Source organism: Petaurus breviceps, unplaced genomic scaffold, assembly GCF_028583685.1.
Source record: "Petaurus breviceps papuanus isolate PSGF00001 unplaced genomic scaffold, PetGlider_PUasm1.0 38, whole genome shotgun sequence".
Lineage (NCBI taxonomy): Eukaryota > Metazoa > Chordata > Mammalia > Diprotodontia > Petauridae > Petaurus > Petaurus breviceps.
Window position 1 is genome coordinate 37344793 of NW_027186304.1, and position 26751 is coordinate 37371543.

The 26751-nt window shown below is 43.1% G+C and overlaps 1 protein-coding gene and 1 pseudogene across 2 annotated transcripts in view; one reads left to right on the top strand and one right to left on the bottom strand.

The window, feature by feature from the left end:
- Nucleotides 1-117: 117 nt before the first annotated feature.
- LOC138170448 (large ribosomal subunit protein eL30 pseudogene) lies at nucleotides 118-5785 on the bottom strand (annotated as a pseudogene).
- Nucleotides 5400-26751, top strand: part of CABLES1 (Cdk5 and Abl enzyme substrate 1) — a 161042-nt gene continuing 139690 nt past the window's right edge. The window contains exon 1 of one of the 2 annotated variants that reach the window (XM_069099778.1): nucleotides 5400-6238. In XM_069099778.1, coding sequence (XP_068955879.1) covers nucleotides 5442-6238 — 797 coding nt within the window. In that variant the 5' untranslated portion in view covers nucleotides 5400-5441. The remainder of the gene's footprint in view (nucleotides 6239-26751) is intronic. The other variant, XM_069099777.1, reaches the window with a different exon arrangement.

The following is a 26751-nucleotide window of genomic DNA, read 5'->3' on the forward strand; positions in this document are numbered from 1 at the left end:
CACACACACACACCATAATAATAGACTTCTCTGGTACAAAGGTATGGCCAAAAAATTTTGCAAGAACTTTCCAGATGCCCCTAACCTGTGGAAGGGATAATTGTATCAAGTGTCTCCTTATTTAGCTTGAGGCATTTTAGGATTGGACAGCTAACTTCCTCTTTTATTTTGTGATACTCAATTGAAGAACTGCTTCGTCACCAAAATGTGCCATCTCTTGGTTCCTTTTTTTTTTTTTAAACAATTTTGGCCTGGTTTATTAAAAAATACTTTTATACAGTTTACTTTTCACTGGTCTGTTCTAGCATGCTTCTAATGATATCAGAATCACCAGGATCAATGATAGCCAGTGTACATACTCTGTAGTACTTCCTAGTACTTCCCACATGCTGTACCCAATTCAATGTTATTGCCACTGTGGTGATCACACCAGTTCTGGCCAACATAGCGTAATATTTGATCTCTGATTTCCTCAAGGCTGTTGGCTAAGATGACCCATTTGGCTTTGCTTTGTCTGAGCTTTTTCAGGGTCTGTTTGTAGCCTAGCACGTATTTGCAGCTTTTCACGACTAGCTGGAACTTCCAGTTGATGGACTCTAGCAACTTTTTCCTCTTCTTTTCAGCCACCATCTTCCTGCCTGTGGCGTGGGAAGACCCTCAGCCAAAGACCTGCTGCCAAGATGGCCAGGAAGCGAGAAAGCTTGCTTCCTTTTTTCAATGGAACTTAGAAACCTGAAGGAATTGGGACTACTTAGATGAGGTGAGTGACAGGAGACAGTGGAAGCAGACTGAGTGGCAGTCAGGAGAGGCAGTCTCTAGTCCTGGTTTTTTCTACTCATCAGTCTTGTGACTTCACATCAACACATCTGTAAAATGAGGGAATGGACCAGATGTCTTTTAGTTTCACCATTTCATGACTAGGTTGATCTGGGCTAACCTTTCCACTCCCTACTTCTCTGAATTGATATGAATGCTTCTGGTATACCAACAGCACCCAAAGAACCTGTTTAGTGTAACTCAACTTTCTGGACCAACACTGACAGTTCATATTCTTAGTGCCTCTAAAAGAAGGATTTCCCGATGCCCCTCAATGCTAGTGCTTTTTTTCTTCTGATTACTTCCAATTTAGCCTATTTATATCTGGTACTGGAGAAGGAAATGGCAAATCACTCCAGTATTTTTGCCAAGAAAACCCATATGGGGCCATGAAGTTGGATGCTACTGAAACGAACAACAAAATATCTTGTATGTATATAGCTCTTTGCATATTGTCTCCCCCATTAGACTGTGAGTTACTGGAGATCAGGGACTTTCTTTTGCCCTTCTTTCTACACCCAGTGATAAACACAGTACCTGGAATGTAGTAGGTGTTATTAATATTTATTGTCTTCAGTCATTTTCAGTCTTTTCTGAGTCTTCATGACCCCACTTGGGGTTTTCTTGGCAGAGATACTGGAGTGGTTTACCACTGCCTTCTCCAGTTCATTTTACAAATGAGGAAACTGAGGCAAACAAGGTTAAGTGACTTGCCGAGGGTCACACAGCTAGTAAGTGTCTGAAGTTACATTTGAACTCAGGTCTTCCTGACTCCAGGCCCAGCACTCTAATGCGTTATAACTGACTGACTTCTGTCCATCTAAAGTGCAATTCTCTGTTGTTTTTTTTTAAAGCTGACTTTGGATGTGTGTTAGCCTCTTGCCTCCAAAAGTTTCCTTAGGTTTTCTGAGTTTTATCCCTTGATTTTTTTGTCTGTCAGGTCAGTTATTAGTCAAAAAAGAAAGTTGATCAATTTTGTACTCCACTTCCCCCATTCTGCCAGTCAAGTGAGTCAAAATCATCAAAATGTTTTCTTTGGATGCACACAAGGGATAGCACAGAACAGAAAACAAGTTTGTAGGGGAAAAAAAAGGCAGCCTGAAAGGTTTATATAAGTTATATTTCTCTTTGCAAATGACCCACCAGGACTATGCAATTCTGTCTTTCTAAACTGTCTTTTCCTGTCCTTTGAACCAGAAGTTCTTAACCTGGAATATTAACAGGAATAACCTGTTTTCTGAAATATTTTGATAACTGTATTTCAATATAATTAATTCCCTTTATAATCTTTTGTATTTTATGCATTTCAGAATATTATTCTGAGAAGGGTTCATAGACTTCACTGAACTGCCTAAAGGATCCATGACCCCCAAAAAAGGTTAAGAGTCCCCGGTCTATACATATTCAAATCCAAATCATACTTCTGAACACAAGCCCCACTATACCTATGTTTTTCCTAATGTTTTAGCTACTACCGAAAGTCTCTTTTTTATGAACTCATACTTATTATCATCTATGTCAACCATTTGGGCCCCTAATCAGATATTGCTTAAGATTCCAGTGTCCACCCTCTTATAAATTTAAAAAATGACCCTACAGCCTTGGACAGAGGTATGGCAGATCTATTACATGCCATATAAAAGATTCAATTAGTCATTTGTTGACTGAATCAATATGGAACCAAACTGAAATTTTAAATAAGTCAAATTGAGATACAAATGAATAATTTAATTTAGGACAAATACAGTGGTGTATTTAAAATTTCCCCCAACCATTTTTTTTAACTAAAAGAGCCTTTCCCCTCTATCCTGTTAGCCCCAGAAACATTCTTCAGAATCTATCAACAGGGAAAAGTGAGACAGATGTTTAAACAAAAATGGAAACTGGCAAGCTTGAGGCTAATAAGCAAAAAAGTTAAACTCATTCACTTAGTAATTCTGTGACCTTGCATTTGATGGCCAGTGGTCATGTAAATTAAGTTAGCTGTAATAAGCACCTTGAAATTTTCAAGGCAGTTACTTAAGCAGACTAATTGAATTCCTAACTAAACTGCATAGATCATGGTCACCAGTGCATGGGATCAGGCTGCTGAATAATTAGTCTGCTTATGCAAGGGAAAAAGACTCCACTTTCCATATTGTTTTGGTTTGTTGCTTTTTTTTTAAGCATAAAAAAGTTGGCAAAATTCATTTTTAAAAAGTGCCTTTTATTTGCCTACAACCTATGACCCTGGATGGGCCATGTGTAACGTACTGTTTGTCTTTGGCAAATGTAACTTGAAGCCACACTTCTCACTGGCTGCCAGTTTCAGGACTGGTGGTGTATTCCTTCTCCATTACTCAGTTTACTTTCCTGAACTTGAAATGGAGTGGAATTTCAATGTAAAGTGACCGATTAGCTGCAGGGCTCAATTTAAACCTTTCATTAAATTTAATCCCGGATCTCAAAACATTTTGTTTCTAAGAAAAGTATAGTGAGGTTTCTTGACTGTCACAAAGTTCAACACAGTGAGCCTGAGAAACTTGTCAGCTGATGGCCTTTTTGTAAGTCATCCATATCATACCAAAGCATGAGTATCCATCTTCAGGTGACTAACTTCTGAATGATGGCCCTGGCAGGTGCAGTTTGTTGCCTTTAGACAGATCACTCAAGATTCGATAAGAAAACTCCAAGAGGCCATGAACTGGATTCTATGTTACGGTACTTGGATTCTTCCCCTGGTGTTTATGACTAGTAAAGGACATTACAATCAAGAAATGCAAAATAATGAGCTGAATGAATGGATGAATTTCAAGGGCAAAAAGGAGCCTTACTGCTTTTGCGTCGGACACCAACACTGTGACGCCTGATCCACCACTCACTTCATCTTTGAATCAGTTTCTTTTTCTGTAAATTGGGGATGATAATTTACTTAAGCTACCATTCTATCAGAAAAGCAACTACGTAAAAGAAAGGGGAATAGAGACAGCAGGGTTTGGTGATGAGGGAATCTAGATTTGGTGCTAGGAGACACAGATTCAAACCCCAGCTCTGGTATATATTTCCATAACCATAGTCACTTAACTTGAGGGAGGTGAGTTTCCAGAAAGGATCATAAAGTATTTTATGTCAATCCTTAAAGAAGGGAGAAAAGAACATTAGCAGGCAGTAAAGAGGCCCCAAGGATTATTCCGTCCCAGAGCCTTGGCTCCAGAGATGTGAAAAATACTCATTTTTCATTCAGTGGGAATTTGCAAATGAACTCTGTCATTGGTTTGAGTATTATGCATCTCTAAGATATGCACTTATCTAAGAGCTCGATCCACCAAGGCCTTGATCAGTCTATTATCCAACCTTTCATAAACAAGGAAAACAGATCATAAGATAAAAAGTGGTGGGGGCAGTGTGATTCAATTGCCTAAAATGGGGGTCAAAGATGCTTAGTTGCCACATGTCAATTACACTCACAAGTTTTGGAGCTGGAAGAGACTTGAGACCAACCTCTTCGTTTTATAGATGAAGAAGACTAAGGATTTGGGGAAATTACTTTCCCAGGCCACAGAGATAGACAGAACAGCACAGGCAGGATTTGGACTCTGACTCCAAATTCAGTTCTCTTTCCACCATTATCTGTCAAAGTCGAGAGATGTAACTGTTAAAAATGTTCGTGTTTCTCCCCCTTGGAGAACTGTAGCAAAGTGGAGCATAAATGAATCTTTGACAATTAATTCTATCATTTACCAATTCTCTTAACCCAACAATCCTCTCATGCCACCGAGAGCGATTTTTACCTCTCTCTACTTCTCCACATAACTCTAATTAAGATATATGCTTAGACAAACCCACCTGGATCATTCTGTGCAGAGCTCTGATGCTCTTTCTCACCATGGGGAGAACGGTACAGAGAGCAGAGAAGAAGAGGGGGAGAGATGGAGAGAGAGGAGGGCCAGGGAGAAGGAGAGAGGGAGAGGGAGAGAGGGAGAGAGGGAGAGAGGGAGAGAGGGAGAGAGGGAGAGAGGGAGAGAGAGAGAGAGAGAGAGAGAGAGAGAGAGGGCAGAGGGAGGAGAGAGGAGCCTGTCCAAACTTCCCGCCCCCTGCGCAGACAAGCCCCCCCCCCCCCTTTCTCCTCCTCCCCCCCTTCCTCCTCCCTTCTCCCCCCCCCCCCCAAGCCGGTCGCTGGCTGCAGCTTTGTTTTCTTCCCAGGTTTCATTTCCCACACGTGATACAGTGTTATTGCAAAGAGCGCTTCGTAGCGTTAGCGCAGGGCGAGTGCACCTATAAATACTAATAACATCGGCCAAGGAGAGAAGAGAGGGAGCGAGGCGAGGCGGCAGAAAGAGGAGAGAGAGAGCAGAGGAGGGGACAAGGAGGGTTAAGGGAAAGGGAAAAAGCGCACCCGCAAGTCCCCTGGAGGAGGGCCCCCCACCCGCCCCTCGGTGCACCCAGGGCCAGAGCGGGGCAGAGGCAGGCTCGCATGCCATGCCACGCGGGGGGCCGGAGCGCGGTAGCTGCGGCCGCGCACGCTGCTGCTGCTGCTGCTGCTGCCACCGCCGCCGCCGCTGCTGCCGCCGGCCCCGCTCGTCCCTCCCTAGCTTAGCCCTTCCGCGCCTCCTCGTTATATCGGGGCATCGCTGAAAACGGAGACAATGGCGGCGGCGGCGGCGGCTGCAGCGGCCACCACCGCCACCCCCACCACCAGCAGTAGCAGCAGCGGCGGCGGCGCTCCCGCCGACGCCAGCCCCCGGGGCAGCGGCACGGGCACAGGCACGGGGCAGCGGCGGCAGCAGCAGCCCGAGCCCCCCAGGAAGCAGCGCATGGACCCGCGGCGCCGGCAGGCTGCCCTCTCCTTCCTCACCAACATCTCTCTGGACGGGCGGCCCCCGCTGCAGAGCGAGGACTGGGGCAGCGGCGAGGAGAGCGGGGCGGGCGGCGGAGTGCGGGCTCGGCTCAGCCTGCTCTCGCCGGCCGACAAGGGCAGCTTCTCCCCGCCCGCGGCCGCGGCGGCAGCTGGAGGGGCTGGCTGTGCGCTGCTGCAGCAGCAGCTGGGCTGCTATCCCACGGCAGCAGCGCCCCACTGCGGGGGTGCCCGGGGGCTCATGAGTCCCCTGAGTGCAGACCGGGCATCGGGGGAGCAGTCCCAGGCTAGCCGGCAGCCACCTCCCCCTCCGCTCCTGCAGCCACAGCTGCAGCAGCAGCGTGACGGGCCGGGGGAGGGAGGGGAGGAGGAGTTGGAGGAAGACGATGCCTTTGCCCCGGTGCAGGTGCCGGCGGCCACCTTCTTGGGCTCCGGGACACCGGGGAGTGGAAGCGGCAGCCGGAGCCGCCTCAACTCCTTCACTCAGGGAATCCTGCCCATCTCCTTCTCCAGACAGACCTCGCAGAACTATTGCTGTCTCGAGCAGTCGGGGCAGGTGGGCGCCTTCGAGCAGCTTCAGAGGTCCCGGTGAGTACCTGGGGGGCGTCACCCACTTTGTGTCCTCTTCCATCCCCTGGCCACTCTCTGGGCTGGAGCCCTGGGTCTACTCCGCATTCCCTTTGGGATCCTTGCACATTTTAACATCCTGCTCTCTCCTGCACCTAGAGAACAGAGCCCACGCCGACTCTCTGGCCTGGAGTACTGGGTCTCTTCTCTATTCCCTGTGGGATCCTTGCTTTTTTGTTTCATTTGGCCGACGTGCACGTGGAAAAACAAGGCGGGGGGGGGGGAGGGTAGGGTGTGCATAAAACATGCATATAACAGGAGAACCAATACATAGAACATGAGCACTCATGCAACATGGATGGAGTGGTTGGATGATCTCATTAAAAAAAAAAAAAGTTTACACCAAAATCTTCCATCACAAGAGGGAGATCACTAACTTCCTGAAATCCCATCCAGAATGTGAGGCACCCTCCCAACTTTCTCAGACTTGGCAGGGCTGGAAATGGAACAGACAAAAGTTGGCTTCCTAAAACCTCCCTGCCTTCACCCCCGCCCTCCTGGCTTTGTGCATGTGTATGAGGAAATTTAAAACTTGTTGCAAAAATACTTTGAAATTCTCCCAAGAGGTCCCTCCTTATGAAGCTTTCACATGTCACGTTCAAACCCTTAGGTCTCTCCCAACTATTTGCCATATTTGTTTTTGCTTTTTCTCAATTGGTCTTGGTAAGTATACTTTTGTGGTCCCTGGGTAAGTGGGAAAACCCTCCAGGGCTTTACCTAGAAGTTTTGCTATAGTAGTTGGGCAAGTTCATGTGGAAAGCTATTCCTAGAAGCCCATTAGGATTTACAGTGAACATATAAAGTGTTGGGTATGGCAATGCCTTTGTTTATTACCTAGGTAACAGCTGAAGCATGTCAGAGGCATGTAGAGCCTTGTGCATCTTGTTTTTTGGCACATGGTGGTGGAAGTGAGGAGATGAGATGGGAAGGGAGTACTGATAGAAGACAAGGATCTGGAAGCAGCTGCACCTTTTATGATCAAGGAGTTGGCTGGGCTGCCAGTCATCTGAATGCTCATCTAACCCATTTCTGTAGAGTAATGGGTGTTCTGTACTAACCATTGCCACTCATAGAATCCCAAACCATGGGAGGAAGAGGTGCTACTTTGCTGAAACTCTGCTTGAGTTGAATGGACACACACACAACACAGCCTTTTGTCCCAGCTACCCAAAAGGGGGCCTGAAAACCACTTTTTTGGCAGTATCATTCTGACCCAGGTAGGAAGGCAGCCTAACAAAAAAATTAACCCGTCTGTCTCAGCCTGCAAAATGGGAAAAGAACAGAGCTTGTACAGAAATTTTTTTTCATATTATGGTTTATTTCAGATGGATGGAATCAGTCATTTGAGAAGGATCATTCTAATACTATAATGCTGGGTATTTGAGCTCAGAGAGAACTCAGTGTGTAATTGAAGTGTCTATTTTACCTAAAAACTAAAAAGTAAAACCAGGCAGCCTTGCTGATGCAATGATGAATTAGTGAGGGAAAGATCCCTCTTAGAAATCCGTTCTTAGAGCATGAACCTCCCCATTAGCTGGATGAGGGCAATCTGAGTTGAACATGTTCATTTATGGGAGAGAAGTGCTCACTCAGCGGTTTCTTGGCAGCTCAGACGTCACCACTTGCCCTGATAATGGCTGCAAACTCTGTGAGGCGATAGGGTAATGACAGGCGTTCTAAAGACCCTGCTGTCCCAGACTACTGTGTCAGGCTAGAGAGGTTATCCTGTTTCTCCCGCTAGAAGCAGATGAATTTCAAGTGCTTAAAGCTACAGAGAAAAAGCAAGAAGTCACAGTTCTTAGAAGAAATTGTTTGCCTTGTATTTTCACTCTTGCAAATTTTAGTCTGGAAGTAATAATGATCTTTCTGCATTTTTATCCTTGTAGTCAAAAGTAAGGTTTCCCTAGAACCAAGTCACTGGTCTTATATTTTTTATGTATGTATGGGTCTATATGGGTATATACATATGGGTGTATGTATGGATAAGGATATATATGAATATGTGAATGTGGATATATGTATGTGTATGGATAAATGTGTGTGTGTGCATATTCATTTATTGGTTTTTCTCCCACATTTGTTGAGTTAATGAATGAATGAACATGAGGTGACTTGCTTATCTCAGAAGACACATGAAGCTGCCTTCTTAGGCTTTTACCCAATCCGTATCTAGCATATTGTTCTAAAATCTCATCCTAATAACTGAGGACCCAGGTAGAGATAGCACGGTTAATTTTCCTTGGTGTGGGAAACTCACTGGTGATAAACTTCCGTGGCAGTCACACCTGAGCATTTCCTCTTCTTACAATCTTAGAGACAGATGCCTAGAATACTAGGAAGTTAATTCACTTTGCTGGAGAGAGTGTTAGTAAGTTAGGGATAGTTTGTCAATCCACTGTGCTACCCTGTCTGTCTGTCTTTGGCAGAATTCAACTGAATTGAATGGGGCAGGGCACTTTTATTGGATAAAATTCTGTGGTTCAAGGTTGTTGGGTTTTTGTTTTGTTGGTTGTTTTTGTTTGTTTTTTTAAGGAACTAGATTAGCAGAGTTCCTTGACCTCAAGTTGTAGAACCTAATAAACTTGAATTGCCCCAGGAGGTTTACTTGGGTCTCTTGGGCAGAGTATGGGGAGTCTGGCACCAATAGAGGAACACACGTGACATAGAACTTTGTTGACTTTTGTCTCTTATGAACTGCATATTGATAACCCTTGTCATCTGCTTGAATAAATAAAGGAAGGAAAGGTAAATCCACTTGCCCCAGATTCCAAGACTGGTAATCTGTCAGATTTTTAAAATATTGATCTTTTCATCCCCCCAGGGTATCGCGTTTTAAGAAAACCATATACTTTGTTCTACTTAATAGTTATAATTTTGAAAAGTGTTTTTTAATAAATTTTTTAAAAAGAACTGTAATCATGTTTTTAAAGACTGAGAGAACATGCTATTAAGGCAGGGGGGAAAGCATTTACTGAGTGCATGCTATTCACTGGGGATACAATTACAACCAAACAAGAAAGAAAGCCCCTGCCCTCAAGGTATTCTATCTAGTCTAATAGGGGAAGATGGCATGGCAGAGAGAGCTGAAGGGGGTGGGAAGGAGAGGCACCCTTACAGGGTCATTGTATTGAAGTCCAGAAAGTCAGAAGCAGAGCCAAGAGAAGAAGGAAGGTTGGCTAGCCTGGCCCTTCCCCCAAATGAAAGTGCCAGGAGGAACTCGACCATGGGAGAAGGAGGTCAGTAGGGTGGGTGGATGTTCCAGGATGAGGAGGTCTCTGAAGGCAGATGGATTTTGCAGGTTATATATCTATACTTTTGCTGAAGGGCATTTCTTGATCTTCTAATACCCATCATAATCATTGTTAGACTTACTATACTGGGATATGTCATGGGGAAATGGGATAGATAGCAGAAGGCCCATGCTAGACATGGTACATTGGCATCCTTCCCTCTGTTTTTCAGGTGAACCTTTAGAGCAGCAAAGCCAAGCAGATGACCAGTTGGGAAAATAATTTCTTCCTAATGACCTTGCAAGAATCTTTTCAAAATTTTCTCCCACGTAAAAACTAAAATCAGGAATTTGGGCAATTATAGTAATTTTTGATGCCCGTAGTATATCTCTTTATCTTTGATATAATTAGGAAATCTAAAGGAAAGCATTTCCCGCCTTTGGGATGATGATTTCACCTTTCTATTTTCCTGTGAAGATTTATTGTCTCACCTTGTGCAAGCAAGGCTTATTTTTTTTTTCTGCTCAACTCAGATAATTCTGTTCAATTAAATCAGTGCTGTCAGAGAATAGAAATGGGGCCACTAAATCTTACACTTTGATTCTTGCAGCCTCATAATGACTTAGAAAACCAAATATTAACATTACCTGTATTCTGTTATATTTTTATGTATTATGTTAAATGTTTCCCAACTATATTTTCATCCATTTGCTAGCCATGTGTTTGACACCTGTGAAAGCACCATTGCACCTGTATTTAACACTGGTCCATGCTCAGAGTCAGTGTCCCAAGCACCATTTTATACACATCCTTTCCTAAAAGAAAGGCCCCTTTCCTTGGCAAGGCCATGGAACTAGCCCCATGTCTCAGACACCAGACATGCTCAATAAATATTTTTTGATTGTTGGTAAATATTTCTTCATCATTCTGTCTGTGTTAAGATCAGCTGTCTACCATGCTGATGCAGTTACAATTCTCCCTTCTCTATTCCTTTACGATGTTCTATTTTTTAAACCTCTGTTTTCAGAGGCCCTTTAAAAAAAACTCCATTTTTTAATTCCTGTTTTTTTTAATTCCAGTTTTTTAATTCCTGTTGAATTTTTTACATTCATGCATGGGGAGGAAGGGGCTTGGAGGGAGAGGGACAGGGCATTTAGCAGCTTCTCCATTGTCACTCCCCTTTGCCTTTCTCCACTAGCTTCTTTGCAAGTCTCCGTGGTATCCAGAGTTAGAATTGGGGTGATCCAAAAGCCTGGCATTGACTGGGTTTTAAGGACTGGGAAGGCTTAGATTTTGTGATTCCCTTTGTAGACTAGAACACCTGAGGTAGAAAGCCAACGCATATGCCTTCTTCTGACCTGGGATAACTGGGATGTGCAAACATGCCTATCATATTTGGAGAATTGTTAGGAGACAGTGAGAGAGTAAATTGATCAGGAGGTTTTCAGAGGTGTTGTGGGAGGAGGGTATGTGCATTTGTGTTTGAAATATGGTTATTAGCAATAGCTGATGGAAAGCTAGGTGGCTCAGTGGATAGGGCACCAGACCTAGAGTCAGGAAGACCTGAGTTCAAATCTAGCCTCAGACACTTATTAGCTGTGTGACCCTGGTTAAGAAGTCACTTAACCTCTGCTTGCCTCAGTTTCCCAAAAGTGTTGTATAAATGCTGGGGCATCCAATGGTGGTACAATGGGTACAGCACTGGGTCTGTAGCCCTGAATTCAAATCTAGCCTCAGACACTTATTAGCTATGTAACCCTGGGCAAGTCACTTAACCCTGTTTGCTTCAGTTTCCTCATCTACAAAATGAGCTGGAGAAGAAAATGGCAAACCACTTGGTATCTCTACCAAGAAAATCCTAAGCGCTGGTTTCAAAGAATGGGGCATGAGTGAAATAAATAAAGGACAAAGCAATGACTGGTGATTGCTCTTGGTCACTCCAGCACCTACAGCTTTTGCTGGGTCTACTACCTCTGTTCCAGCCAATGCAGTTCAGTACAGATCACCTTCTGTCATATTGCTGGGCCGGAATAGGGCAGAGTCTACATTCAGTTCTAGAGGACTGCTACTATGCTGGGAAAGACAATGCAAAGACACATTTTTGGAAATGTTCCCAATGCTTTAAAATATAAAAATGCTCTTTACTGTTTCAGCTAGTTTTGCCCTAGTTCATTCTTCAGTTGAACGTCAATTAGATGGGTGTCAGCCTGTTATAATGAAGGGACATTGGATTAGGAATCAGAAGACATATATTCTCATCCTGGATTTGCTGTGTGACCTTGGGCAGATGAACTAAACCAGGAATGGGGAACCTGCAACCTTGAGGCCACATGTGGCTCTCTAGGTCCTCAAGTGTGGCCCTTTGACTGAATCCAAACATCACAGAACAAATCCCCTTAATAAAAGGATTTGTTCTGTAAAACTTGCACTCAGTCAAAAAGCTGAACCCAAAGACCTAAAGGGCCACAAGTGGCCCCAAGGCTGTAGGTTCCCCACCCCTGGTTCACTAAATTCTCTTGAATCTTAACTTACTCATCTATAAAGTGAGGGGGTTGTGTCACACACTTCCTAAAACCCCTTCTATCTCTAGAATTTGGTATTTTTCATTTTGGATTCCCTAGGTGGAAATACTGGGGGCGTCATATAGGTGGATTTTGTTGTGTCTTTACAGTATATTAAATTGTGGCTTGTAGGTGGGGCAGAATTTATGAAAGAAAATTAGTTGGAAGGACTGGCTTTCTTTTTTAACTTTGCTATTTCCTTAACTGTTTGACAGTGACTAAGAAGCCAAAACTCTCTGGGTATCTGTTATAAATATAAACAGTTGACTCATAGGGTAGCACTTAATCTTCAAGGATGGTGGAAAGGGGGCTGTCTCTGGAGTCAGAGGGTGTGAGTTCAGCTCCTGCGTGTGATGTGATACTGGGTCAGTCAGCGTTTCTCTGGCTCACAGCTTCCTTAGCCATAAAATGAGGGCATTGGACTTTGTGTCATTTTAGGTCCCTTCCAGCTCGAGGTTCTACACCAATGATTCGAAAAACAAACCTGCCAAGTTGGTACTACTGATGTTATCTCAATTTTGCATGTGAGGAAACTGAGGCCCAGAGAAAGTAAAATAATTTGGGCCTGGTCACATGGAGGCAGGAACCGGACCCAGGCTTTCCTGGCTTCTGAGTTCTACCTCTCATTCTACCTACCCCAGATCTCTAAAGGATATGAGGAGGCCCTTAAGGGACTTTGAGCTCCTCAGACATAAAGTAAACACAATCTCTTGTTTAGCCACTTAAGTCACTTTGAACTGGAGGAACCAGAGTAGGAATTCTGCTTTCAAAGAGCCGAGTAAAAACAAAAGAAAACCTTTTCAGGGTATTCTGTAACCAGTTGTCCTCCCTCTTCCACATACATATTTCAGCTTCATATTTACCATTTTACCCTTTCATTCACAGAGTCCTCGTGGGGCCCCAATCTCATAAGGGAGCCCCAGGGAAAATACATCAGAAGCTTAGATATTACTGGCTAATGCCCAGTGACTGCCAGTTCAGGTGTGACCTTTTGTCCCCTTCTGCCTGGGGAAGAGGGGGCCGGCTGTGCTGATTTCTTATTGCCCATGTTTCTTCTGAAGGTACCATCACAATTCCTGAAGGAGGAATGTTTATTCCATAAATGATACCCCTTTTCCACTCCCTCAGAAAACTATTATGTTAAGAGAGGGCTCCAGAGTAGAAGGCCATCAGAACAGACTGGTAGGTCAGATCATTTTATGTGCCTTTCCAGTTAGTTTTGGTGGGAGAACCCTGAACTGGAAATTATGGCATCTGAGACATAGGGCCGGCTCCATCACTACCTGCCCCACTGAGTGACACTGAGCAAGCCTCTTGAACCTCTGTGGCCCCCCAGTTTCCAGGGCTGTATAAATGGGAGTCATTCTTCTTCAAGCTGGCATGTCTCCTTTTCATATAGGCTGTGTAGCTTGTTGGACTGGGTAGAGTGCCCTGTCTCATAAGGAAGCTATCTACCTGGCTCCTCAGGGGCTCATGACCAAGCCAGGGGGTAGACTGGTGAGGACGGAGATGGTACAGTTACAGATACAGAAGATTGACCACTTTGGCCCACCTTTGTACCCCTGCCACACTCAATGTGGCCCTTAACACTCTGCTGTTATAAGTGTAGGTCTTGTCTTCCCAATTATGTAGGGATTATTTTATTCAACTTCTTATACCTTGCATTTCCTAGTAGGTACCCAATAAGTATTTATTACTTTTAAGTTCAATTTATTGTACTCAAATGAGAATATATTTACGCCCTATGCCTAGAATGTTGGACCTAGAGTCAGGAAGACCTGAGTTTGGATCCAGCTTTATACACTAGCTGTGTGACCCTGGGCAGGTCATTTAGCCACTGCCTGACTCAGTTTCCTCATCTGTAAAATGGGGATACTACTAGTACCTCTCTCACAGGTTGTTACAAGGATCAAAGGAGATAATATTTGTAAAGCACATTGGAAACTTTGAAGTGCCATGCAAATGCTAGAATTTTATGTAAAAAAAAAAAAATCACACTTGAGCCCTGGGTTACACATATACAGTGATTTGCAAACCTTAAAGCACTATATAAATATTAGCTATTGTGATGTCTTTGCAGTAAATAAAAATGGGGATAGATTAAGGGATAAGGATAGGGATATCCCCTGATTGATCTCCATCTATAGTGGGAAGTGTCCCACTGATCCTTTGGGAGCTGCTTCCTGACATGGAAGTGTCTCCCCTCTGTTAGCCCACAACAGCCACACGCGCGCGCGCGCGCACACACACACACACACACACACACACACACACACACACACACACACACACACACACACACAATTTTCTCCCCCATTATTCCGGAACTTGCCTAGCTGAGGGCCTGTTGCCAGCTCCCTGCTTCTCCCTGAGGACCCTGCTCTGTGCTTGGTGAGAGTAGGTAATTATGGGTTAATCAGATAAAATCAGCCCTCCCTTGTGGGTTAGCTAGCCAACTCCTTTATTTGCTCTCCCAGGCTGGCTCAAGGACCTCACCCTCCCCTCTTCACAGTTGTTGGGAGTAAAACTCATTCCAAGAATGTCAGGCCCTGGGATCTGCCCTGCAATATCAGTGTAGCTGGCTCTGAAAGCTGTACAAAGAGCAGGCGGGCCGCACTTTGGCCACAGGAGGCAGCTTGGATGGGGCTGCCCCAGGTTTATAAAAGATATTGCTGCTCACAGGATTAAAGAACAGAAGTTGGCAGTCTGCTAGTCTGGACTCGGGGCGACCCTCCAATGTTACAGATAAGGAAACTGAGGCTCTGAGATAGGACATAGCTTGTCTAAGTTCACACAGGTAGTAAGGAGCAGATTCTCTGACTCATTTCCTCTAGGCCAGCCTGCATTGTCTGGGAGGCTCAGCTGGGTTGCATGCTTGTTGTTGTTGAGATGTGCCCATTCTTTATGACCCCTCTTAGGGGTTTTCTTGGCAATGATACTGGAGTGGTTTACCATTTCCTTCTCCAGCTTGTTTTCCCAATGAGGAAACTGAGGCAAACAGGGTTAAGTGATTTGCCCAAGGTCACACAGCCAGTAAGTGTCTGAGCCTGGATTTGAACCTAGCTTTTCCTGACTCCAGACCTGGCACTTTATCCACTGCACCACCCAGCTGCCCCTGGCCTACAGGTCTGTTTTGATGAATATTGTGTTATGATTTGTTTAAAATGTAAATTCCTTGAGGGCATGAACCTGTTTTCATTTTGCTTTTCTATACTCAGCCCTGGTCACTATGCCTTATACATGTTAAGTGCTTTGTGTATTAGGTGTATAGTATGGGTCTGGGATCCCTATAGAATCATCAATTTAGAGCCGGGAAGGGACGTTTAGAGGTAGCCATAGGAGAGCCTGGATTTTGCTCCAGCTTCTCGCTTTGCCTCTTTCATATGTGTGGTTTTTCCCGCTGCATCAGGGACAGGCTTGCATTTTGTGATTTGCCCAGTTAATCTGCAGCCCTCTAGGTGGGAAGCCGGCAGAGATTCCTCCTGGCACAGCATCCTTCCTAGGCAAGCTTGGGAGCCGGAGGGTTTCTCTCCTCAAACTCTGCCAGCCATGTCCAGTCAGACATAACCAAAAGATTTAATTGTTTAAACTTCTTGTTTGCCTTCCAGATGTCCAAGTGAGACCTGGGGACTGCTGGTTCATCAATCATAGAACTTTAGGTCTAGAAGGTACCTTCTGGGGTCCCCTTCCTGAGCTGTGGAGACTTGAGGCTCACCAGATCTTTTGGTTAACTCTTAACCTGTCACAAGCATGGTGACAATTAGGTGACAATAGATTTAGCATTGAACTTGGGAGTCAGGAAAACCTGAGGTTGAATCCTTCCTCAAACTTTGTTGAATAGCTGTGTGGCCTTGGGCAAGTTCCTTAACTTATCTTGGCCTCCGTTTCCTCATCTATAAAATGGCCATAATAATAGTACCTGCCTCATAGGGTTGTTATGAGATAAAACATGCAAAGTACTTTGTGAATTGTAAAATATATACTGGATATTATTATTATACATTGGCATAGATCTGAAAAAAGAGTTTGGGATTTAGAAAGGGAACTTCCAATAATCTTCCTTCCCCTTTTTCTCCCTGTTAGGTCCTTATTTACCACAGTGACACCCTCTGTTCATTCTATCACTGACCCCTCTTGTTTATTTCAAACCTCTTTGGTTCTGGGATTCAGAAGTCATTGGCTTAGTACTGTGCCTGGCATACAATAAATGTTTACTGATCAATTGGTTCTGTATACAGTGGTGCTCTAACAAAATCCTTTCTAAAACCCCTCACCTCCTTGCACCCCCCCAACTCTGCATAGAGTTCTATTTCTGTTTTGTTGGTTTTTTTCAAGCCTCCTCAAACTTGGGGGTTTCCTATGTTTGCAACTAGAGTAATTGCATGCTAGTTCATATTTAACAAGGTTGTCATTAGTGTGGCTGGGGGTTGACTGCTGCTCATTTAGACACCGAGGAGACAAGCATTCAAAGCCCCATGTGCAAAAGGCAACAGTTTAGGACTTAAGACATAATTATGCGAACACATGGAAAGGCTCAGCTCTACCCCTCATTTAAAGTCTAGGGTATACTTAGAACAAAGTTCAGTTTTACATTACATCAACAGAAAAGGATTAATAAAAGTCACCAGGACACTGAGGAGTTCGAGAATTGGGCAGGGCCCTGAAGTGCCCTGTACTTATCGGCCCCATTATTTATTCAGCATAATGAAGATCTTGGTAGGGGAAAGGAAAAGGGGTGGGGAGAAAGGAAAGATGCTAGCAAATGCTTGTTTTTAATATGGGTTTTAAGTGGACTTTTAAAAGCATTACAAAAGGCAACGTCTCAAAAAGCCACCTTGCTTGAAAACAAAGATATTCATGTTTCAGGCCAAGAGATTGATTTGTAATTGAAGTCTAGTTCTCATAATTTTCTGGCCTCCCTGGCTCTGGGCCTCTTGTGTAAGGTAGGCAGGATAAAGAAATGGGCAAGATTAGCTGCCCATGGATGTCAGATAGCTTTTCTTCTAACTCTCAGGGTTCCTCAGCCTTCTGCAACCGGGAATGGAGTTGCCCCTCCCCCAAAAAAGAATCGGGGAGGGAAGAGACAAAGTTGGGCAAAGTAAAGGGGTGGGAACCATTTTTCCCTGTAACCTCAGTCAGCCACACTTAGGTAGCAGATCATAGAATATAGAGCCAGCAAAGAGCTTAGGAATCTTCTCCGCTCCCCCACCCCACCCTTCTCTTTCTGTCTCTGTCTGTCTCTGTCTCTCTGTCTGACACACACTTTTCAATTTATAAGTGAAGGAGTCAACTCAGGACCCAGAGAAGTGGTGACTTGCTTTAGCTAATTAGAAGCAGTTAAGACTAGAACCTGGTAGTAGTGAGTTAAAGTGAGAGACATGCCTAAGAAGCCAAGAAGACCTTGCATGGGCGCCCCCTACTGCCTTGTGTCCAATCATCTGCTTTGTCTCTTACGTCATTGTTGGTAACCATCTGTCTTTGGTTGTTAGCATGTACGCTGGATTGGCGGTGGGTCATCAACCAGTTTGTGCCTGTACATCTTTGTATAAGTCCTGATCCCTGTAAAGGATGGATCCCCCGAAGTGTTTGCCATGCTATGAATTCATACTGCCTATTTCCATTGGGCTGGAACCAATTACCCTATTTTACATATAATTATAACTTCAAATATTACAAATTAGAATACACCCGGCCACTTCAGGGGATTATTCTCATTCATTGTTCTTGCTAATGAGGACACAGCTGTAGCCTTAGTTATATGTGAAGAGAGGAGTGAGCACCTCTGAGTGGTGACTGTTGTGTCTTCATTTCCTAATTCACCAACTGAATCTTTATTCTGCCAGTAGGATGTTAGGGAGCCTACCTTCTCATCCCTCCTCAGACTTTGGCTATTTCCATCTTTTATCACCTTTGCAAAAATTGGTAGATGTGAAACCGCCAAGGTACCTTAATGTGCATTTCTTTGATTAGTGATTCAGGGTACTTTTTTCAAAGAGTTGTGTTGATAGCTTGCAATTCATTTGAAAACTTTTCATGACCTTTGATGAATTGAGATAATATATGCCAAATGCTTTATAAAACTTAAAGCAAGTACTGTGTAAATGTTGGCTATTCTTATTTATTTATTAGGTAATAGACTTTGGTCTTGTATATAAATTCCATATATATTTACATATATGGAATATATATATTTTATGTATGTTTATATATCTGAGAGAGATTGAGATATATATTGCCAAAACTATATAGCCATATCTCAAACTTTTATCAGAAATATTTGATGCAAAGATTTTTTTTCCTTTTTCAGTCATTTATCAAACATTATTAAACACCACTTATGTGGCAGGCATCGTGTTTACCTCCTAGGTTGTGAGGATAGATTCAAACCTCCATTAAGGTATAATTTTAAAACTTTTCCAGGCAGTACAGATGCCTTGTCCTGGTTTTGCTCAAACCTGGGTTTTCTGACTCACAATTCAGTACACTTTCCATTCTGCTTTAGGTGGGCATGAATGAGATGATCAAAAGTAAAGAAGGCAAGAACACTTAGGACATGTGAGTGTGATAGATATGTATACAGTGGACAAGTGGCATAGACTTTCTGGAGGGAAGTCATGTGAAATAAGGTTGAAAAATTAGGGTGCTGTGAGATTGTGGGAGGCTTTGAATGCCAGGCTAAAGAATTTAGGTTTTATTCTACAAGAAGTTGAGAGTTTTTTGAGCAGAGAATAAAAATTAAAGATGGCATTTATGAAAAACCACACAGAAGCAATATCAGTTGGCTCTGTAGTTTTCCATCTTTAGGATGGGTAATCTAATGAGAGGGGCAGCTAGATGGCTCAGTGGAGGGCTTGGAGTCAGAAAGACCTGAGTTTAAATCCAGTCTCAGATACTTAATATCTATGGCCAAGTAACTTAACCTCTGTTCAGTGGATAAAGCATTGGAAATAGAGTCAGAAAGATCTGAGTTTAAATCAGACAGCCTCAGGCACTTACAAGCTGTGTGACCCTGGGCAAGTCACTTAACCTGTTTACCTTAATCCACCGGAGAAGGAAATGGCAAATCATTCCAGTCTCTCTGCCAAGGAAAACCCCGTGGACAGCATTCGTGTGCTAGGGTCAGGAAGAGTCAGATGTGACTGAACAACAAGGAGTCTAATGAGAAAATTTGTGGTGGTTCCATTATTTAAAGTGCCTCCTTTCCCAGAAACAGTTGAATTCAAGAAACATTAGAATCTGAGAATCTCCGAGTTGGTCCTTTCACCTACAGTTTGCAAGACATGAAACCTAAAACAATCCTTGTCCTCAGGGAACTTATGTTCTTCTGGGACATGGGAGGCCGGGAAGGAGAGACAGCATTTACACGGTAAGTGGAGGAGGAAGGTTGAGCATTATTAGCAGCTGAAGGGAGATAGGAGTGAAATCCACTGGGGAGAAGTAGCTAACAACAGACGGTATATTTATATACTGTATCATCCCTGTTTGCAGAGTTTGTCGGGCTGTGCCTCCCCTTTCTTCTAACCCTCGCTCTCTGAGGCCCATCCGGATTCTTGGAAGGCTGGCTGAGCCAAACCCTCCACCCTAAATCATGCCATGCCCTACTGCTATCACATAAAGAAACATCTGTGAGACCTGCTTGTTTTGATGTGTTGTAATCACAGCAAATAGAACTATTTACTTTAGTGCAGTGGCTGCTAGGGAACACAGAATAGATAATACTGTAGCACGCTTTCAATTTCCTAAATGGTAATAAAATAAAACTTTAGCAATAGAGAAATTATCACACATCCTACCAGGAGGGCTCCATTTTCGTTCCTTGGCATTTCGTGGCAAATGAAAGAATTCAAGAAAGGAAATATCTACAAAGATCCATTCTTGTCCAATGAATCACTCAGAGAAAAGTCACATTTTCAATATTTTATATTTTAACTGGATGACATATAGTACGTACCAAGAACAAAGTGAAGTGGTTTTCCTGGGGAGGGGATAGATGGCCCTCCCTGGAAGTCTTAGGGCGGCCACTGGTCAGGAATATTGTAGAGGAATTCTAGCTTTATATACAGAAGGGCTAGTTGTTCCGTTATGTCTGACTCTAAATGACCCCATTTGGGGTTTTCCTGGCAAAGATACCACGGTAGTTTACCATTTCCTCTGCAGTGCATTTTATAGATGAGGAAACTGAGGCAAATAGGTTAAGTGACTTGGCCAGGGTAGCACAGCTAGTAAGTGTCCGAGGCTGCATTTGAACTCAGGAGCTGACTCTGGGCCTGACACTTGATCCATTCATTGCACCACCTAGCTGCCCCTGATGGTGTCTGAGTCATTTCCAACTCTAGAGCAATGGATCTGTAGTTCAAATCCAGCCTCAGACACTTCCTCGCCATGTGAACATAGCCAAGTCACTTAATCATTACCTGCCTCGGTTTCCTTATCTGTAAAATGGGGATAATAATGTCACCTAGCTCACCAGCTTGTTGTGAGGTTCAAATGAGATGATATTTATAAAGGGTTTTGCAAGACTGATTATAAGTAAGCCAATGATGGTTCAAGGGCAACCCTTATTCTGTAGATCCTGATTTGCTTGCCCCTTCCATCACCTAGAGCTTTTTAGGAAAAAAAAAAAAGGAGGGGAGGCTAGGTGGCACAGTGAATAGAGCACCGGCCCTGGAGTCAGGAGGACCTGAGTTCAAATCCGGCCTCAGACACTTAACAAAAAACTAGCCATGTGACCTTGGGCAAGTCACTTAACACCAATTGCCCTCCAAAAAGCAAAAAAAAAAAAAAAGGACCAGGATCATTCTCTGAATTCATGCCTTTCCCCATTTTTTCCCTTAGTGTGCCATAATGTACTTTGATTAGAGGCCCAATTAGGCTAAACAGACAATTATAACTTATCGATATAATAGTGGGTAAGAATTTTGTGAAGTAATGGAAAAAGGATGGTACAGGGGAAAGACCTGACATTTTGGGAATCAGGTAACATGGTTTTAACTCTTAGCTCTGTAGTTTATTACCTGTGTGACTTTGGGCAAGCAGCCTAACTTCTTTAGGCCTCAGTTTTCCCATCTTGTAAAATGAGAAGGGAGATGACTCCAAGATCCCTTCCATCTGTTGGAACTCTGTGGTTCTGGTCCTGATTCTGCTGCTTCTTAGCTTATATGATCTCAGATAAGCAGCTTGACCATCGTGAACCTTATCTATAAAATGGGGGGGAGGGAAGAGGAAAGGGAATAAGCATTGATATTATACCTACTGTGTGCCAGGGACCTTACAAATATCTCTTTCTGTCCTCACAACAGCCTTGGGAGATTGGTGCTGGTTTTTATCTGTTTTACAGTTGAAGAAACTAAGGCAAATAGAGATTAATTATGCCCAGGGGTTACATATCTAGTAAAACAAGAACTAGAATGGTGGGAGGGAAAAGATGGTGGAGAGGACTCAGTAGAGCAGCTATTCAGAGGTTAGTTAGAAAGTAAAGTGAGTAGGGGCGGCTAGGGGGTGCAGTGAGTAGAGCACCAGCTCTGGAGTCAGGAGACACTTAACACACACACACACACACACACACACACACACACACACGCCGTGTGACCTTGGGCAAGTCACTTAACCCCAATTGCCCTACCTTCTTTCTGCCCCCCCCCCCAAAAAAAGCAAAAAAAAAGTAAAGTGAACCAAAAACAGGGTCTCTTGATATAGCAGGTCCCATGGTGGGGATTCTGACGCTGAAAGGATCAGTCTTGCAGGGCAGGGTCTCTGATGTGAGGGCATGCACAGTGACTGGTGAAATCGCCAGGGGACAAGCTGAGGATATGGGTCAAGTGATATTGGGATCTGGGGAAGCTCTCACTAGTCAGTGAAGGAAAATAAGAAGCAAATCTTTCTCAATTAACTTGATAAAATTAAACAGGTTCTTCTTTCCATTGTTGGTCATCAGCCCCATTTCTAAACCCTGACCTTTGGGGTCACTGCCCTTCCTCGCCATCACAGTTATTCTCCTCACTCCCCCTTAACTCTATTTTTCACTCCCCTAAGATATGAATGGGCAGCTAGGTGGCTTAGGTCCGGCGTCAAGAAGATCAAATGCAGCCTCAGATACTTACTAGCTGTATGACCCTGAGCAAGTCACTCAACCCTGTTTGCCTTAGTTTCCTCATATGTAAAATGAACTCCTCTTCTTCCTTTTCCTCTTTCACCTCCTCCTCCTTTTCTTCCTTTTTCTCCTACTCCTATTTCTCTTACTCCTCCCCTTCCTTCTCCTCCTTCTTCTCCTCCTTTTCCTTCTTGTCCTCTTCCTCTTCCTCTTCCTCTTCCTCCTCCTCCTCCACATTTACTAGAATACCAGTAGTTAGAGATGGATTGAAAAGGGCCTTAAATGTCCAATGGAAAAGTACAGACTCGTTAGGTGCACAGTTGCTATGCACGCAGGAAAGCTTTTGCAAAGAATAATACTCTACCATAAAAAAATTAAACTTGGGCTAGTATAAAGAGGGATAGCTTGGAGCTTGGGGAGACCAGCCAAGATGCTTTTGTGGTTGCCTGGACAAAAGGGGAAGAGAGCCTAAACTAGGGAGGTGGCAGTAAAACTAAAAGGAAATTAATTTTAATGGAATTAATTAATTTAATAGAATTAATAAATTCATCTAGTATATCAGTAAAGCTACACTTCAGGGCTATTTAATTTTCACTTACCTTACATATTACAACATAAGGTTAAATGTATAGGTAGTTTAAGGAAAGTATTTAAAAAATACTATGGGGCAAAGTCATCAGGAGTTCAGAGGAGGGAGCGGTTACTTCAGGCTGGAGGGGTGTAGGCAGAAGATTGGCTATGTCATTTGAACTAGACCTTAATGGATAAATAAGAACTTCAGAGCTGCAGATGAGAAAAAGGACTTAGCAAATAAGAGTGAACAATGTCAGCCTTAGACATTTAAGTGGGGAATTGTATAACTCCACTTTCCTTTTTTCTCCTTCCATATCTCCTCTTTCCCTTCTTCCTCTCCTGTGTCTTGGGAATATGAATAGCTAAATCTTTCCCCTCTTTGCTTAATGGAAATTTTATGGTAATTACTAAGAAAACATCTAGAAAACACTCTTGTTTGAAGAGAAGAAGGTCTTATTTTTAACTTATAAAAACTCATAAGTTGACTTATAAGGTATAACTTAGAGCATGCTTATAACCCAGAGTCCTTTTCTCCGTTGTACTTTTTTAGTTCCACTCGAGGGTAAAAATCCCTTTTAGGTCTTGACTGTGTGGGGTAGCTCTAAGAGTACTTGAACTTGAAGTCAGAATATAGAGTCTTGTCGTGGCTTCCCCACTTGCTGGCATTCTGTCTGTCAGAAAGTCAATTAACTTTACCAAGACTCAGTTTCCTTATCTATAAAATGGAATTATTTATACTACTCATATCACTAGGGTGTTACACGGAAAGTACTTTGTAAACAGTAAAGCCCTATCGACATCTAAGCTATTATCATTTTAGGTCTGTCATCCCAAGAGATGTCCATGATTTTAATGGCAGAGATGCCTTATTTGTCTTTTCTTTTTGGTCTAGGAAATTTACCATTAGAGATCTTGGATCAAGTGGTCATTTAAACTGCCTTACCCACCTTCATAACAGAAAATTCCTTCTTCCAAAGACAGTGAAATGCCAATGCTATGCTTTAGAAAAGGCTATTTATAAGGAAGTAGTTTCACTGACTAATACCATGGGTTAATTTAGTTGTGGAATACCTTACTCTGTTCTCCTCGTGGTATGGAGGACAACCCTGTGGTCTTGAAGGCTCCAAAACAACCTTCTGTTGTGATAGTGTGATAGCATCACCATCATCTTTGTTGTTTCATGCCACCTGCCTAGACTGCCACATGAAAGCAAGAATTGTGTTTTACCTGAATTTTGAACATGTTCCAGTGCATAGCGCAGTACCTTGGCATTTAACAAATATTCATCATTTCTGGATAGACAACCTATGTTTGCTCCTTAGAGAAACTGAGAAAAGAGTTTGTGGAGTTAGGTTCATTGTGCAATCCCAAGGCCATGGGAAACAAACATCCTTCCCAGGGAAATTTGGTCATCTTGCCTTGAACTGTTCACAATGAGCATAACCAGACACACCATCATGAAGATAAATGACAACTTAGGCAACATCACTGCAGAAGTTTAAGCAATAGAGAAATTCTGTGAAGAACTCAACAAGATTCCAAATTATTCAGCTTAAAACTTGGTGACTTCAGTGCTAAGGGCGGGGGAGAGGGCTAGCAGAGGACAATGAAATCTATGTTGGAAAATGTGGTTGAAGATCAAGAAATGAATAATGGCTGACATTTATGTAGCACTTCTGCGAACACCATCTCCCGTTTTGTCTCCACAACAACTCTGGGGTGCTACTCTTTTCCCTATTTTATAGAAATTGAAGTAGGCAGAAATTAATTACTTGCCCAAGATGCTATTACTATTCCTGTTTTACCAATGAGAAAATGGAAGCCCTGAGCAGTTTAGTGATTTGCCTAGAGTCCTACAGCTAGTAGGTGTCTGAGGTTGGATTTGAACTTGGGTCTTCTAGATTCCCAAATCTACATCTTCATCCTTTGTGGCACCTTAGCTGCCTGTGAAACGAAAAGAAGCCAAATATTTTTAGGTCCTCTGAGCTCTGTGACTGAATATCTTAAATACTTTGTTCTAGGACTAGGACCTCACTAAACATCACCAAAAATTCCAAGTTAACTATATTTTATTTTATTTTTTGTTTGTTTGTTTGTTTTACCTTTTTTTAGAGGACATTGGGATTAAATGACTTGCCCAAAGTCACACGGCTAGTAAGTGTGTTAAGTGTCTGAGACCAGATTTGAACTCAGGTCCTCCTGATTCTAGGGCCATTGTTCTATTCACTGCGACACCTAGCCACCTCTACTTAACTATATTTTAAAGGGAATACATTCAAAATTTTAGGGAGAACACAGTTCTTGCTTTCATGGGGGCAGTCTAGAAAGGTGGCATGAAACAACACGAATGATGGTGATGCTATCACACTATCACAACAGAAGGTTGTTCCAGGGCCTTCAAGACCACAAGGTTGTCTTCCATGCCATGAAGAGAACAGAGTAAGAGAAATAACTAGTTACCAGCTAGTTGGCATAGTGGATAGAGTGATGCATCTGGACTCAAGAAGGCCTTCGTTTAAATCTAGCCTTAGGTACTTAGTAGTTGTGTGACCCTAGGCAAGTCACTTAATCTCTAGCTCAGTTCCTTATCTGTAAAATGGGAACAATAGTACCACCTATCTCCCAGGCTCATTGTGGGGATAAAATGTGACAATATCTATAAAGAATGTTTTACAAACCTTAAAGCATAAGAAAAATGCTAGCTTTCATTTCAGAATCAGACATCTGTGTACAGCTAGATCATCAGCTTGTTAGAAAGTCAAAATTGCAATTAAATTAGAAGAAAGGATAAAAATGAGATGTGCAATTATGACAACTCCTTTTTCATATAAGCTTCTGGCTTTTAAAAAAGGGGTGGGGAAATGGGTAAAAGCAAAATTATTGACTCTAACTATCAAGTTTGACCGATGCAAAACATTTGCCACCACAAGAAACTGGAGAAATTCCATAAACCACCTTAGCGGGAGAACACTTAACCTCCTTGCCAAATGGAGAAGCATGGCAGCAGCCAAGTGACATTTTAGAGACCGAGCTTATTTTCGAAATATAATGGAGAGGGTGGTAGGAGGTTACTAATGGAAATCCCTCTTAAAATAGAAAAAAAAAAAGTGGTTGAAGGGAAAACTGCTGCAGAGAACTTGGGTTTGAAACCCAGTGAAGCCAAATGATCGTTAAAGTGTGGAGAAGTAATAATCCTCGTAGCCGGCATTTATATAGAGCTTTAAGGTTAATAAGCAAAGCGTTTTGCATGTGTTATTTTCATTTGATCCTCACAAGAATTCTCTGAGGTTGGTGCTGTTAATTATCCTCATTTCACACATAAGGACCCTGAAGCTGAGAAAAGTTAAGTCACTTGACCAGAGACTCACAGCTAGTAGACATCTGAGGAAGGTGTGGAAGTCTTGTGTTCCTCACTCCAGGTGCAGCATTCTATCCCCTGCAGCATCTGTCTGTCTCAAGGAAATGAAAATGAAAGGGGACAGAAAATGGATAGGACGGAGATCAGATTTGCCACCATTTCTATGGGGATAAGAGTATCGGCAGCATCAGTGATGGAGTTTGCAGCCGACCACCTTAGTGTCTGTTATGTGAGGAAATAGCAGGGTTAGCTAAGGAGAGGGAGTCAGAAAGAACTGGACCCAACCAATTATCTCCCTCCATCTGGGGAGGCAATGTAGTTTTAAAGCTGTCAAGGATCAGTCTTCATGATATCTCAAAGTGGGGAAGATTTCTGTCCTGCCCCTTGACCTGGGCCCTTGAGAGATGAGGGTTCACTGTATTTAGGTATGATGATGGTATTGGTGAGAGTTCCCCAATCTGGGCACTCCTGGGCCCACCATGATGGACTATAGCTGTTATCATGCCATTCAGTCACGGGCAATCCCTGATTCTTTGCTATCTTTTGTTCTGGAAATAGGAATCAAATTAACAGTGTCATTCCTGGCAAGGCCACATTTAATTGTTCTTGTTACTCCGTTCACCATGCCTGTGAATTCCCAGACCAAAATACCTGCCTCTGGC